Source organism: Cornus florida, unplaced genomic scaffold (assembly GCF_030987335.1).
Source record: "Cornus florida cultivar Cherokee Brave unplaced genomic scaffold, ASM3098733v1 CherokeeBrave_3.0.0_Hap2_Chr10, whole genome shotgun sequence".
NCBI lineage: Eukaryota > Viridiplantae > Streptophyta > Magnoliopsida > Cornales > Cornaceae > Cornus > Cornus florida.
The window spans coordinates 83654774-83671673 of NW_026775580.1; the positions used below are offsets into that span (position 1 = coordinate 83654774).

General features: G+C 33.6%; 1 protein-coding gene across 9 annotated transcripts; it reads left to right on the forward strand.

The window, feature by feature from the left end:
• Positions 1-2260: 2260 nt before the first annotated feature.
• Positions 2261-16062, forward strand: LOC132279418 (homogentisate phytyltransferase 1, chloroplastic-like). Of its 9 annotated transcripts, none has more exons than XM_059781385.1 (12): positions 2264-2641; positions 5971-6257; positions 6375-6458; positions 6574-6648; positions 7464-7547; positions 8463-8552; positions 12543-12668; positions 13513-13608; positions 14231-14302; positions 14535-14630; positions 14885-14989; positions 15443-15778. In XM_059781385.1, the coding sequence occupies exons 1-12, from the start codon at positions 2560-2562 to the stop codon at positions 15557-15559; spliced, it is 1314 nt and encodes a 437-aa protein (XP_059637368.1). In that variant the 5' UTR covers positions 2264-2559; the 3' UTR covers positions 15560-15778. The 9 variants fall into 9 exon arrangements, 8 of the variants coding, with proteins under 8 accessions (XP_059637375.1, XP_059637372.1, XP_059637376.1 ...); XM_059781387.1 differs by having other exon boundaries at positions 2266-2641; positions 12543-12644; positions 15443-15774; XM_059781388.1 differs by lacking the exon at positions 15443-15778 and adding an exon at positions 15803-16062 and having other exon boundaries at positions 2267-2641.
• Positions 16063-16900: the final 838 nt, after the last annotated feature.

Genomic DNA, 16900 nt, shown 5'->3' on the forward strand with positions numbered 1-16900 from the left:
GAAAGACCAAATCCTATTTGGTTTTAGCCTTCTAATGCTTGGTCTCTGACCCGGTTGTTTGGTTTTTAAATATCAAAAGGCTAAAATTACAGACAAGTTGTTTGGTTGGTTTTAAATAGTACACAGCTATAAACACACTCAAGTTTGGCTATTTTGATTTCAAAGTCTAATAGACCAAAATTACTTATAAAAAAAAAAGAAGACCAAACTTATGTTTTTTTGCCCATGTGATTTATGTTTGTGGGATCCAATTATTTGGTTTGTTTTAAATAGTAAATAGATAAAAACACATTTAGTGTCTATTTGGTTCGATTGAATTTAAACGTACACATCAAATTATTAAAAACACACTCAATTACACTATTAAGTTTTTGGTTGATTTTAAATAACAATGTATACCAACAACGATTGATAAGTTACGTTTAGTTCTTGATTGATATTCGATTTACGAAAAATAATTTTGAATCAAAAATTTTATTTACAATTTAAAAGTTTTGCAACAACTTTTTTAATTGTCAATTTTATTTTTAAAAAAAGTATTTTAAGAAAACTTTATAATTTTCTAAAATAAATTTAAAAATATATATATTTGAAACATATTGAGTTTTGATACACAATTTGTGCTTTCATATAACAATCTAATGTCCAAAAAGGCATTTGGTGACCGGATCCAAAAATAGTTTCTAGAATAAGAAAGCAATAACAACGTTGTTGTTGTTTTTTTTTTAAAAAAAAAAAAATCTATATCTATACTACTTACAAATCTGTGTAGAATTTGTTTTTCCTTATATATGCATATATTATTATTATTATTGTAATTGTATAGATTTTAAATTTTGTAAATACATTTTTAATTATATAGTACTTGAAATTTTTTTATACAAAAAAAAAAATGGATAACTCAGCTTGTCCAGTTCCTAATAAGAATGGTTGAATATGTTGGTTAATACTAATTTTTTACAAGAATGCATGATGTGAAGTGCGTGGAGAAAAAGATTGACTATTAGGCCCAAAACAAAGAGACCAGTAGCTTGATTTTCAATTCTGATCACATGTTGTTGGGCTAGAGTTGTCAAAAAAATTTCACGTTGGACCTCCTGGCCACACCTCATGGGCTTGAGCCTGGTTCGGACACGGGCCTCAATCATACACCAAAGCAGATTGGACCAGTCCATTTGGATGTTTATTCTAATATTTTACAGAAGAAGAAAAAACTACTATTATCTTCACCTCACTTTAAATATTGCCGGATCGTGACTCACGTATTTATAAATCACAATTTTTGAAAGTGACATTTAAACCATCTCACTCTCTCGAAATTCAAATTATTATTGATTTATGTAATAGAATAATTCACCTAGAACAGACCCAAAAATACATCTGTCCAATAGGTCAGTTCGCTTTTAATGGTCGGGCCCTTGAACAAGACTTCCCATGTGCGGTCCAATCAAGCTTGACATTTGAGAAGTATCACAATAAAATCATACCTAACCACCGATTATGTGGTTCACTAAGCCAATTTGTCTTCATCTTGGCAATGGCTTTTCCTAAACTTGCCTTTGTAGTACAAAATCCCTTGAATCATAACAATGAATTTTTCTTTTCCTTTTTTTTTTTTTTTTCTTTAAATACTGAATTGCGTTTAGGTTAATAACCCAACTTTTTTCAGAATTATAAAAAATTTGTAATTTTCCCTCATATAAATTTATATATTTAAAAATATAAACTGTGCTATACGTAAAATGTTATATTGACTCTCTCACAAGTCGAATAAGTTTGTAAGTGAATTGGTATAAATATAATTAAGTTTTATTGGGTCAGTATCTCATATTAGTAGTCACATTTGAAGAATTTAACTTTTTAAATTTATCAAATTATCATTTCAAGTTTCAAATATGCATAATAATAAGGCTTAATTTTTTTTTTTTAATTTCAAGGTTATTTATGAACAAATATTTTTATTTTGCTTTTGACTTTTCAACTTTTGACAAGTATTTTGAGATACCTAAAAAGTAAAGATGACAACTAATGAGTATCATTTTTCTTTCCATACAAATCTCATTTAATTCTTAAATTTCTGAAAAAAAATATATGTATTTTTAATGGGTGAGTTATAGTTTTTTAATATCCTAAATCATGTGACTTGCAAAATTTTTAGGAAAGTTGTAAAATTAATCCACGTGTATATATATGTGCGCGCGCGCGTGTATATATATGCGTGTGCGTGTATGTGTGTGTTATATTTACATGCACGTGCAAATCAACCACAAACAAAACGTACACGGGCATCGGAGGCGGCTCACACTAGCCAAACACTCTCCTGACTCAGCAGTCAGTACTTGTCAAATACAGTAATAAACAAGAGTACAATATTGCTTGAAAACACCGAACACTGTTCTTTGAGTCTTGACCCTCCTGTGAGAGGGGGAGAGTTTGTATCTGCTTATATATATATATATATATATATATATAGTAGTATATATATATATTGCCATATAGGCACCTGAAATCACTTGTTCATGAACTGGTGCGGACTGTTTTCTTGATTGAAGGAACCAAATGGAGTCTCTGCTTTTTGGGTCATTTCCCAAACCCTCTCCACTTTCATTTCCTACTGCTGGGTTGTCATCACTCACAACTGGTACTAGTAATTCTTCATTCCAATAGCGGTGATATCTTTACATTTCTCAACCAATTTGGTTACTGGGTTTTGCTTATGATTCTTTAGGGCTTTGGTTTTGTAAATTTGTATCTCTGGGTATTTTTTTTAATTCATTCTCTCATTTATAAATTGGCTTTTATGTTCAGATTAAGACTAATTTTAAAATATGCAGGTTAATGGCACACGGTTTATTGTTGCATGTTCATTTTGGGCATTTGACTCCTCTGGGATGGTTTTATTACTATTATTTTTTTTCCCTCTCTCTCTTCACAACTTCTAAATTTCTGCAACTGGGTTTTTGTTTTTTTAGCGTATTCGATCTCCTGCTAATTGATACTCTCCTTTTTTTTTAACTTTACTTGTTTCTAATTTATTCATATTAGGTGTTTTTTCTTGGAAACTATAATTTCCATTAGTCCACATGTTTTATTTTTTTATTTTTTATTTTTTTTTTCCTGAATGGTTATGATATGTTTTCACCAGCTGTTTTGCATTGATTGATGGGTGGGAATGTTTGTTGGAGTGACAATTTCAAGACACGTCATTTCCCCAAGTTTTGGTTACTTTTGAGTTTTCTCTGTTTATTCCGATATAACATGTGTGCTTTTTTTTTTTTTTTGATAAGATATTTAACATTGGCTTGATTAATTCAGATGCCAGATATGATGGATTTTAGTTCATGCTTTTCATCTAATTTTTTAAATTTATGTGGTATTTGTCGATGGAGTTGAATTGTTCCCTGAATTTACAATTATGACAGTGGAACTGTAGAATTCTGGGAACCATTGGTTTCTAGTAGTATGCTTTAGAATGATTTCATCACTTCATCTTATTTACTTTTCTTTTGTTATACTTTCCTTCCCCAAGATTTTATTATGTGGTACCTTCACTGACAATATATGACAAAATATAAAATTTCTTGGAAATGACTCTTTTTTCTTGGAAATACTTTGAATAATGGTCCAGCCATGTGGAATACAAGTAAGTATCATTTGATGAAACTTATTGCTCCCAAAATAAAAAGCAAGATAGTATATTACAAAATTCCTCTATTGTGCAAAATAACAAAAAGTTAAAAAATAAAAATAAAGAAGGAAGCAGGGATAGATGCAGAGAATGTAATTAAACATAAAGAATTTCTTTCACAGAGTATGTTTGAATTTAAGGTAACAAAGCCATCATTATAATATATCCTTGCCCCAAAAAAAAAATTAATAATTATCAGTTGTCAAGGGAAAATTTGAGAAATTATAAGATATTTAAGAAAAAATTAGGCTGGATTTGGGAGAATTTTATGACAATCATGTTCACATAAGAGAACGAAGACACCACATGACCACAAGTGTTAGGAATTGTGTCTCAAATTCATGTAGTAACTCGGTTTCTATTTGGGAGTTGTATTTTAATTTTTAGGAAAATTCTTGTTGTTGGCATACTTGGGCTCCAAGATGAAGGAATTGTAATCCTTGACAATAAGGAATTAAGCTTAGAACTATACAAAAAGATATCTAGGCTATAGTGAAACTTTAGAGGTAGAGAATGGGAATGGGAGAGATGTATAGAGTCGAGGAGATAGGTTTGCGAGGAGAATCCTCTACCTCACACGTCCCTATGAGACGTGATTAATGGATGGAGAGGACATCTATGGCGCAGAGGAAGTCTCATGGGAGTGGTACATGTGAAAGGCTTGGGTATCAACCACCATAAACTAGAGCGGAAATTGTGCACGCGATAATCTTTACTGTTGGAATATAGTAAAATCTTTTTTATTTGTAAACATAGACAAGGTTGTGCCGAATCACGTTAAATCTTGTGTGATTGCTTTATTGCTTGTGATTAGATCTCCATGTGTTTATGTTTCTGCTGCCCTAAGAAGTGGTATCAGAGTCGGAAGTTTGTCTTGGGGAGTTCACCTGTTATTTGAAGGAGATTCAGAAAGCACAAAAAGTCTCAACAGGTGGTGAAATAATTTCAGATGTAGGTCAATCACCTTGCTTGGTCACAATTGTCAGAAAATCGTGATAGGATACTGACATGGAGCTCAGCCTGTTAAGGTGGAGGTTTGAGTGACCAAGCAGCATACAATAGGGATAATAAGAGTTGCGTAGAGGATCACGACGCTAAGCTTGCAATCCAAAGAGCTTGGAAGGACCGAATCCTTAGGTGAAAGGCTCTAAATTAGAGTGGGTCTTACGAAAAGACCGTAGATTGAAGTCTCTGAACGGTGATCCAGTTTGTGTGCAATAATTGCAAGATTAAACTTGCAATAAATTGTCTGAATCAATGGCCATGGGAAGCGAAGTTTGACTTGATGAACTTTGAGCCAAGGTGAAGATTGTTCGATTTGAGACATCAAATTCCTATTATAATGAGAGGTTTCTAATTTTCTATTTAAGAGTTTATTTTATTTAGGAATATTCTTGTTGGAAGTATACTTTGGGTCTAAGGAATTGTAATACTTGTCCAACGAGAAGTTAGTTTTAAAACTCTTTATATAGATACCTAGTTTATGTGGTGGTTATGTCTTGAGACTTATAAGAGTGAGAAAGATGTAACCTCATGATGAAGTAGTTAGGTATGCGAAGGTCTCGGCTTCACTACCTCACATGTCCTGCTAGGTTAGGTCACATTAGGGAGCTGGAGGCTTCGAATTTTTGTTATGTATGACCTGATTGCGGGAGGAGAAACTATTCTTTCAGAAGATATAGTCTCAAGGAGTGGGACATGTGACATTTTTGTTCATCTTTTTGTTTCAGTACATTTTTTGCTGCTACAAGGTGCGGTGCTAGTTGGCGCTGTATGCTTGCTACTTGAAAAGGATTGGACTGTATAAGAGAGTAACTCAAGATCCAAGTGACATAATATAAGCCTTTTCTGTTTCTATTCTGTATTTTTTTCTTTGCTTTATTAACTTTTTTCTCCTGCTCCTTTTTTCTTTATTCCTTTTCTTTTCTTTTTTGGGTGATGAAGTGTGGGAAGCTTTCTGGAAATTGCTGCAAATAATTGAATGTCTTCTTTTAATGTATTTTTTTCTTCTTTTTATTTTTCATTTTTTATTTTTTGTTTTAAATTGTCAAGCAATAAAGAATCTCTTGGTTGGACAATTAAGTAATGCATTTCTAAAAGCATGGACAGACTTGAAACTGTGTGCCATTATTATCAGTAGATTTTTCATATGCTCCAATTGGACTGAACTTAGGTTGTTGCTGCAATGCATTATTGTTTTTCTTGAAAATTATAATCTGTAAATTCTACTTAAATCTTTGATGGCCACAATTCTTATCATTCCTATTCTTTGTAATTGATAGGTTCTCATGTAGCAGTACATGTTTCAAGGTGCAGAGCTGTGAATATCCTAGGAAAATACAATGTGCTGAGGTTCCATCGGCAGGTTGTGATGCATTATGTTGAAAGGACTGATGAACAATCTGCATTTTACCAGAGACGTAATACAAGGTATCTGGTGAAAGCAGCCTCTGGACACCCTCTAGAATCTGAGCCTGAAGCTTATCATTCCAGAAAACCTTGGAAATCGTTGCAGGATGCATTAGATGCTTTCTACAGGTTTTCGCGACCTCACACGGTCATAGGAACAGTTAGGTTCAAATTCAATATTATTTATCAGTGGATCTTAATGACTCTTATTTATTAGGATTATTTTCTTTCCTTCTCTCCAAGTTTAAAAGGACTTGCTTTACTTTTCTCCGAGCAGGCATTGAGCATACTTTCAGTTTCTCTCCTTGCAGTGGAGAATCTATCAGATTTTTCACCGTTATTTTTCACTGGGGTGTTGGAGGTACTTCACAAGTTCTGATCACTGTTGTTGTATTTTATTAAACCTGATAATTATGATTCCTTACCAAGTTCTGATGACTGTTGTTAATTTTTTTATTTTTTTTTATTTTTTTCAGGCCATTGTCGCTGCCCTTTTGATGAATATCTATATTGTTGGTTTGAATCAATTGTCTGACATAGAAATAGACAAGGTAACTCCTGTACGACCTTTACTGATTACATCATAATAATTAAATAAATAAATAATTCTAATTGTGTCCTCCTTAAACTCACACCCCCATTATTTGCCCCTATGGGGACTTGAACCCATTGACTTTCTACTTTGGAAGGTGAGGAAATTCTAAGTGCCTCCTTATAAGGTATGAATGTAACATTATCAAGAAGGGAACAATCATAATATTTTCTTGCTGGTAATATTTTTCTGGACCCATAATTTAACACATTGAGTGGTTTAGGTGTCCATCTATCCATTTTTTCAGTTTCTCCTTTTATTGTACAGTCACAAGCACATATTGTTTTTAGTAAATGATGACTGGTATTATTAAAAATCCTTTTTATCTGGCCAGGACTACTTTGGGCTGAACTTATGATTTGGATGGTGGCAGGTAGCATCTGTTAGGCTATCTTGTTGTGATGGAACATATAGGCACAGTATATACATGTCCACTTTTGAGATCGAACAATTTTTAATTTATTTTATTTGTGACTAGAGGGGTGTCCCACCTTTGGGTGAGACTAATCCCCTCCGGACACATGGTAGGCCCTGATGCACATGCCAGTTTTAGTTCAGGGGAAATCCTTGTGAGGCCTCAAGGGAGGGTAATTGAACTCAAGATCTTATAGGCAACAAAATCTTCCACCCGCTTGGGATTTATGAGATCAAACAGTTAGTTTGACTGTAGTAAAATACTTCAACTTTGAAGCGCTCACAAACATTTTGCACCTCTTATCTTTGAATTGCATTTTGGAAGTCTATGGTAAATGTGTGATGCATTTTCTATTTCAGGTTAACAAGCCGTATCTTCCATTAGCATCAGGGGAATATTCCGTCAAAACTGGTGTCTTGATTGTTTCATCTTTTGCTATTATGGTACTGAAAATTTCAAAATATTTGAATAAAAGTATATGGTTAAATTCAGTTTTTAACTTGTGGTGGTGTTATAAGAGTTATTCTTCATGTTTCAATTTTCACTTTGAGACTACATATTTTCAGCTCGTTTGGTTCCTTTATAACACTAGAAGTTTAATCCCATGGAAGATATGCCTTTTATATACTCTGGTTAATTTTGTCTAATCAAGATCAATAACTTGTTTTGATAGTTATATTTGTGGTGTTGTATTCTAACTATGATCACTTCTGTCTTATTTTCTTAGCATATGAGGTACCAAGAAAGGCAACCGTTGGATTATTCCTTATATGACTGGAAAAGAAAAATTACAGTAAATTATCGTTATATAAGTGATAATAATCAAGAAGAGCAAAGATCTGCTGCTTCCTCATCTCCAAACTGTAAAATTCCATTATATTTTTATACACAAACTTGCAGATTCACGCACTGAGCATAGTAAACTACTTTGCTTCTTTTTTTCATTTATTGTGCAACCTACTTTTCACCTTCATTAAATTTATCAGGCTTTATTGAAACTGTGACTTAAATTGGGATGTGAAGGAAACCATTTGTTGTTGCTATGTCACCTTTCTTTGTGGGACTGAAAGTTCTAAATGTCCTTATTTCCAAATATTCCTCAATCTTCCTTCTAATAAATCGTTATCTTTCCAAATTTCTTTGTTGATTACTCTTGCATTATCTTATAACTACAATGCCTTCTGTTTAATAAATCATGGAAATAGGTTTTGGTGGCCAATGTCGACTATGTAATGAGGACCACACGCAGTGTGTCACATGTTATAATACTTTACACTTCTTGCTATTGATTCATTTGAGGAGCATCTTCTTTTCTTGGTATAGAAACCTATCATTTTGACTATTTCTGTTCTTTTCAGAGTTTTTGCCTTGGATGGATTGTTGGCTCATGGCCTTTATTTTGGGCTCTCTTTGTTAGTTTCGTACTTGGAACTGCATATTCAATCAATGTGAGTTTTATTTTTATTTCTTACATGCATCATTTTGGTTATTTTTCTACTCCATCCCTCCCCAAATAAATATATACATTTGTGATGTTGTGGACCAAATGTTGTTTCGGCTTAACGAGCTTTGTGTGGGCCAAGACCAAATTTTTATACCCGTTTTTCTTTTGCGGGTTGTGGACCCTGTTTAGTACTCTCTTGTAGCCCGGTACATAAGGGCGTTTAGTGTTTGGAACTTCACTGTGGACGTAGGTATAACTTGTGCCAGACCACATAAATCTTTGTGTTCATTGTGGGTGGCATGTTTACTTTTCTCTTGAGATTCTTGTTTTGTTCTTGGTTCCCTGCGTTTGTCGTACCATATATATACGTATGATGTTGGATGGGGCACAATTATCTATATATAATTCTCCTGCAAAAGAATATATATTTCGAATAGCTACTTGATCTAAATTTGTATGGTAGACTCCTAGCCTCCAAAGGTACAGGAAGAAATATTTAGATGAAACTACATTCTGCCCACATTCTATATATTGATGCTAAGTAGCTGATATAGAGTATGGATTGGTTTCACCCACTCGTTATTGTGGCAAATAAGTGTAGTGATAGACCTGTAGGTTATGGTTGTAAATATTGGCTAAGGGTTTAAGGAGGGGGGATGGGGGGACAATCACTGTCACAGGCCATGGTGTGATTGGGAGCTGAATGAGATAGAGCCCTCCTCCTTTGGTATTTTATATGCTCAAAATATTGTTGAGATGGAAGAGGATTTTGGAAGGTGTGAAAAAAAGGGAACAGGGAGTGTAAATTTTGAGGTGATATCTATATAAAAAGCTCAAAGTAGGTCTTCTAGGATTTGCTTGGAAGGCTATTAGTGTAGGGGATAAATTTATGGTGTGCTCTTTTAATAGGGTGCTTTGAGGACTGGTTTTGGTACAACAGTTAGGTTGCTCCATTGTGACTTGGAGATCATGCATTCGAACGGGATACAACCTCTGTGTACATCTGATCCTCCCTAACCCCGCAATCGCGGGAGCCTTGTGCACTGGGCTAGCCTTTCTTTTAATAGGGTGCTTAGAGAAAGAAGGTTGCCTAAGGTTCCCTTGGAAGGCTATTAATGTAAATCTGATTATCTAAGTTTGCTCCATGAATTCAAATTTTGTTGTACCCTTCTTAGTGTAGGCTTTCCAGTCTTTTTAAATTCGATTGAAAATATGGTATTCACTCAAGTCTTATAAAACTGCAAAATACACCAGATATTTACAACTATGATTATGCTTCCAGGGACCTCAGAATAATTCTGGGGTAGCTCTTTAGATTTTACAGAATCACAGGCCAGAAAGTGTCCCAGGGTGCTTTGAAATTTTAAACTTTTTCAATCCTTTTAGAATTCCTATAGCCATTTCTTCATGATTGTAAAGAAATCATTTTATTTTATCCTTCTTTTTACGACCTTAATCATGTCTTCCTTCATTGATAGATAAGAAACCTATTAGCATATATGATAGCCACGATTTATGGAATGACTTACCATATTAGCTGAGATTTGATTATGCTATGGAATATGCTTTAGAATATATTGTGATTTGATTTAGATTTGATTTGGTTTCCTTTCTTGCAGGGGCGGAGCCAGGATTGTATGGTTGGGGGGGCCAAACTTAAAAGTGAACATTACATCTAATATAAGACTACTTTAAGCCAAAAAAACAAAAAATTTACTTCTGATTATATTCATACAAAAATATATCTACCCAAAATTTTACCAAATTGTTTTTAAAAAATAAATAGTAATTTAAAGAAGCTTTTTATGAAACTTCCCTAACAAAACACAAATAAAATTAAGCGAAAATTTAAAGAACTCTCAATTAAACAAACAAATTTGAAGGTAGTATATGCTATGGCTCAAGCAAATTTTCAGAAAATAACCTTTCAAAATAAAAATTCCAGAAAATATTAGGATCTGAAAAATCTATTGGCAAGGGAAAAAAATAGAATTTGAAGAAATCAAAACATGATTTTAGCTATAATTGAGTCTCAAAAGAAAAGTAAAATGACTTAAAACTGATGAAAATGGCGAACCCACAGAAATTGAAGTCTAACAAAATATATATTTAAGATATCTCTCAATAGATTAAAACAATATAATTGAAATTGCTTCACTCGCCTTATTTAGTGTAAAAGCCAAAGCAAAATGAGAGAACAAAAGGAAGTGGGAAACTTGCTTTAGAAAAAACAACGACAAACAAGAAAAAGTGAAGCACAAAAAAAATGAAAGAAGCCTCAATTGGAAAAAAAAAAAAAAATTTGAGAAATGGAGAGAGGGCCTCAAAAGGAGAGAGATTATTAATATATATTAATAGATATAATAGATATTAAATGAGAGAAAGTATTGGAGTAGATAGATAGATATGGAGTAAATTATATATATATATATATATATATATATATACATATTTTTTGTAAAAGGCCAAAAATTTCTAAGGGGGCCACCAAGTATAAACTTACCTTAGTTACCAATACTATTTTTTGTTTTAGCTTATACTAAAAACAATTTTCAAAAATTTTGGGGGGGCCATGGCCACCTCCAGCCCCCCTCCCTCCGCCCCTGCTTTCTTGTAATATAAGCATGTGCTCTTTTTATCTATAAATACTAGAGCTGTGAATGAGTGATTCATTTCATTCAAGCCTTTATACAATTCTTTCATTTTTCTTCTTTTTATATTTGTACTTGGTATCAGAGCCAGGGTGGTCCGACTGTAATGAGGGCATTGCAAGTTCGGCACCAGGTCTAAGGTGACATCGCCTATTTGGGAGGTGTTAGGTAGGCAGGGTGGTCCGACCTCAATGAGAGCGTTGCGAATTTGGCACCACCTATTTCGAAATGGTCTGAGGAGACATAGTTGTTTCTTCTTTTTTGGTTTGAGGAGACATTGTTGATTCTTTCTTCTACATTGATTAAGCATATGTATGAAGGGGAATGGTCTGAGGAGACATTGTTGATTCTTCCATGTATATGTTTTAAACATGTGAAGGGGAATGGTCTGATGAGACATTGTTGATTCATCCATCTACATGTTTTAAACATGTGAAGGGAAATGGTCTGAGGAGATATTGTTGATTGTTTATGGTCTGAGGAGACATGATTGGTTGTTTATGGTCTGAGGAGACATTGTTAATTGTTTATGGTCTGAGGAGACATTTTTTATTTGTTGATCGTCACTTCATTCGAGAGAAGACCATCTTTGGTCAAATTTGCAATCCATTTGTCACAAGCTCTCAGCAGCTTGCAGGTATTGATTGTGTTTGAGAATGCATTGTCCAAGCAGTGCATTTCAGATATCCACGCACCAACTTGGGGGGGGGGGGGGGGGGGGGGGGGGGTTAACATATATGATAGCCACGATTTATGAAATGACTTACCATATTAGCAGATATTTGATTATGCTATAGAATATGCCATAGAATATGCTTTAGAAAATGTTGTGATTTGAATTAGATTTGATTTAGTTTTATTTCTTGTAATATGAGCATGTGTTCTTTTTATCTATAACTACTAGAGCTGTGAATGAGTGATTCATCTCATTCAAGTCTTTATACAATTATCTCATTTTTCTTCTATATTGTATTTCTACTAAACCGATAGTAAATTTTCTCAAGTAGTTTCTCTCTCTCTCTTTCTATGTAGATGTACATATTATATCTTTGTGCGTGCACATGGGCTCAAGGAAAGCTTACGTGCCTGTTTATGAGTGTCAGTGTTGTTCTTGTTCATCTTACACAAGATCCATGATATAGTATCTGTGCATGGGAACATGGATATGTGTATATTTTACTTCTCTGTTCGGCTCATAAATTTTTATAAGATCAAGGATGACCTTATAATAAATAGTTTATTCCCAGGTAAATGCGATGGTTGACTTATATGACATATTGACCTTATAATAAATAGTTTATTCCCAGGTAAATAATGATCCTTAAAAAATTTAATTGTGTCAGTTACCACTATTGAGATGGAAGAGATTTGCTTTCGTTGCAGCAATGTGCATCCTGGCTGTACGAGCAGTGATTGTTCAAATTGCATTTTATCTCCACATGCAGGTTCCACCCCTTCATCTTCCCCAAGTAAAACTGTTATTTTTCCTTATGTTCGTAATGCTTTAAGATACATGGTTCATATACTATCTTGAAACTGCTTCTTGTTCTTTTATCTTTTGTGAATCACGGTGGCTATGTGACAAGGAAACTGACATGGATTTTGATGTCTGATGCAGTAAAAAACTCCAATTTAGTGTGGTTGTCAGTGCTTGAAACAGTGTCCAAATGCTTGTTTTCAAATCTTGATCTCCTATATGCAAACATGACAAATATTTGTTGTATTCAAACAGCAGCCATAAAAAGAAAAAGGAAGAAAATGGTATCTTGTATATCATGGTAACTTGAAACTACTACTTGTTCTTTTATCTTTTGTGAATCACGGTGGCTATGTGACAAGGAAACTGACATGGATTTTGATGTCTGATGCAGTAATCTTAAAAGAAAAACTCCAATATAGTGTGGTTGTCAGTGCTTGAAACAGCGTCCAAATGCTTGTTTTCAAATCTTGATGTCCTATATGCAAACATGACAAATATTTGTTATATTCAAACAGTAGCCATAAAAAGATAAAGGAGGAAAATGGTATCTTATATATCATGATAAGTCTCTTTTCATTAATTGTGATTATTTTATATCCAATCAAATATATAACTCTCTTTTCATTAAGTGTGATTATTTTCTATCAAATCAAATATGTAACAAAATAGCAGCCTCAAACATAATACCCTGACATTGTTATCAGTGCCAAATAGTATTGAAAGTGCATGGATATTGACATGTCTCGTGTTGCAAAATTCTAATTAGCAGTGCCTTTCTTCATGCTATGATGCAATTTCATTGTCTGATTACTTATGTATTTAACAATTTCCAGACCTACGTCTACAGAAGAGGAGCCATGCTTTCAAGACCTTTGATTTTTGCAACTGCATTCATGAGCTTCTTCTCTGTTGTTATAGCTTTATTTAAGGTAACTCTTTATACATAGAGATAAAACAAATAGCTGGTGTAGTTACTTCAAACACAAGTGGAGGCCCATGTTTGTTGACTAATGGTATTGAGCTTTTGAGTAGTGACACTACCCTTTGGTAATATGCCTCTAAAAGTGTGATTATGTGGCTCTATAGTTGTCCTGCTATAATGATTATTTTCTAGTGTCTTATCTGATTTAGGCATATATTATTTTATGTTTATTTGAATTTCATGGTTGGAGGTTTATGTGTTTATTTAAATTTCAAGGTTTATGTGTTTATTTGAATTTCAAGGTTGGAGCTCTTCTGAATTTTTCTCCTTTGGTCAAAGGCAAAGTTACAGGGAGTACACATCCAAACCCAAATGCTGGCAAACTAGAATTATTTTTTTATTTTTCCCTGGTGGACTGCATGAACCTCGAGTGATCTTTGCCTCAAAACCTAAGGATAAAAGTTTTCGTATGGATCTTGAAAATTAATGCACATAAATGAGAAGAAAAAAAAAATAAAAACTTTTTGTAGGCGGCAGTATGCTTATGCTTGGTGTTGGTTGAATATACGCAATACTTCTAATTGAAAGAAATTAATATTCGGTTTTAACTTTAGCTGGACCTTTTGCAGGATATACCTGATATTGATGGAGACAAGATTTATGGAATTCGATCTTTTACTGTCAGATTGGGTCAAGAGCGGGTTAGTCGCTGATATATACAAATCTGGGATCCTCCAGAATCTTTTAAGTTGTGTATTTGTTTCATTTGGCTGAGCAAGAGGACCTAGCATTAGCTTTTGTGGCATCTCCTCCACCTCCCGGCAAGGAGGTTGTGGATTTATGTCCCGGTTGGGACAAAGTGTGTGTGTCTTGCATATAACCTAAAAAAAAAAAAAAAAAAAACATGTCTCAGCCTATTATTTACTTCTGCAGGTGTTTTGGATCTGCATTTCACTGCTTCAAATGGCCTATGGTGTTGCTGTGTTAGTGGGGGTAGCCTCTTCCTGCCTTTGGAGCAAATACATAACGGTACATTACCAGTTATTCTCCCTTAATTACACTTGTTGTGCTGGATGGGGTTTGATTTAGTAACAGAAAAAATGGCTGAAACTGCAAGATTTCCTGCCTATAATATGATGGAAGACATGGTGGTTTATAATTCATGATCCATATTCATCTTCATGCACTTACTAGAGTTTTTCTTAGTGGCTTGCTGTCAAGAAAAAAGGTAGGCTTTAAACAACGTGTTCACAAAAATTCTGTTCTCTTGCACTGGTATATAGGTTTTGGGTCATGCACTATTGGCTTCAATACTTTGGAACCGTGCCAAATCTATTGATCTGAAGAGCAAAGCGGCAATAACAACATTCTACATGTTTATATGGAAGGTAACCATTTTTGTAAACTTATTGAATGTAATTTCTGATCCAAGACTGTTCAAAATTTGATCCCCTAGTAGAACGTTTAATTCAGCATGTTAAAAGATCCAATGCCAAGAAAGACTTGCTTTTGTTCACATCCTGGTGCATGCAAGTCTTTCTTGGCACCTCCGTTTCACTTGCTTTAGGGATGTATGTATTATTCACTGTTTAACTAGGACCTCCCAACTATACCGAAGGGCCTTTGGCCCATTGGTATAACCTCCCCATCCTCAAAGGGGAGGGGAGGTGTTCGAGTCTGGGCGTGGGCAAAAAAGGGTGTGTGTTTGCTTTATCATTCGGAAAAAAATGAATTTAAAAAATAACCAACTCTATTTTAATGTTGTGTTGTCACAAAGATGGATGCCTAAAGCATCACTTTAGTCAGTGATAGTGATTTACTTTCTGTAATTTCTGTGTCAGCACCTCAAGTTTGTCCCAGACATGATATTACAGTTTAATAGTCTCGAAAGAATGGTATATTTTTTTTCTTTTAATATTTTTATATGCATTTTCAATACTAGTTTTGTATCGGGTTAATTTTTTAGCTAAAAAGAAAAAGAAAAAAGTAAAAGAAATAGTGTATTGATCATCCATGTTCGAATGGGACCAAACCTCCCTGCAAATGACCTGCTGTCAATTCTATTTATAACTGTCCTCCTGTTAACATAGAATTTATTAAAGTTCTGAATGGTTTATACCTGCAGAATAACTATTTTTATTTTTATTCAGAATTGAATGATTTAATTTCATTACTCATCTTTGACTTCCCTCCTCTTGCAGCTCTTTTATGCTGAGTATTTACTCATACCACTTGTAAGGTTATGAAGAACTTGACTGAGAAGAGCCTCCTCTTAATTTTCTTCTCACTTTGGCAGGGGTTTGTTTCATTCAATGTATTTCTTGTTGAGTTGTGAAGATTGTGGTTGTTATCATCACCATCCCTTATCTCTACCAAACTTTGAACCTTGAATGGAGTGGAGAGTGATCCTTATTGCATAATTATGTTTCTCCAGTGAAAAATTGACTTTGGACCTTGACTACACCCTTGATATTGCATCTTCAAGGATAAAATTTTAGAATATATATATATATATATATATATATATATATGTATGTATATCAAGTGAACCAAAGTCAGGAGAAGGAATGCTATGTATAAGCATTTTTAAATCGCGAGCACAAAGAGAATGCAAAGCGGACGTATTTGGTGTAGAGTGAGCTGCATTTTGACACTTAATATATATATATATAAACATCCAATAATTTGTTTGTTTATTTTGCAAAATGAAAATGAAGAAGAGAGCGAAAATGGTGTGTCCAATTTCTATTTGCCTTTTTTTAATCTTTTTGGAAAATTCTTAGAAGCATGATGTTTTCAGCAAAATGTTTTTAGGTACTTCCAAAAATTTGGTGCAAATGGTTCAATAAAATAATAATAATTATTATTATTTATTGTATTGAATTCTGAAAAAGTGAAAATGGGAATTGTTTTTCTTATTAGGCTATAAACAAGAATTGTCTTGTTCATTGTTTAATTCTATATTCAATCTACCCTTCTCAGTATGTTGTTCACAATCTAATCACTCGGAGTCCATGTTATTTAAATAACCTAATGCAGTCATTATAAAGTATATTGTGTGTGTGTGTGTGTGTAATTCATTTAAATTGTACCTGACGGTATTTTAATGAGTGGAAAAAAGAAGAAGAAGAAGATATTATGAGAGTTCAGAAAGGGTAAAAAAAGTACAGAATATTCTCTTTTATTGGTAAACAGTAAAGTAAATACTAACATTGAGCATCAATAAAAAATAAAGAGTGTGTTTATTCCATAGCAGTAAAAAGAGAATATAACTAGGCATCGATAGAAAAGATATGTTT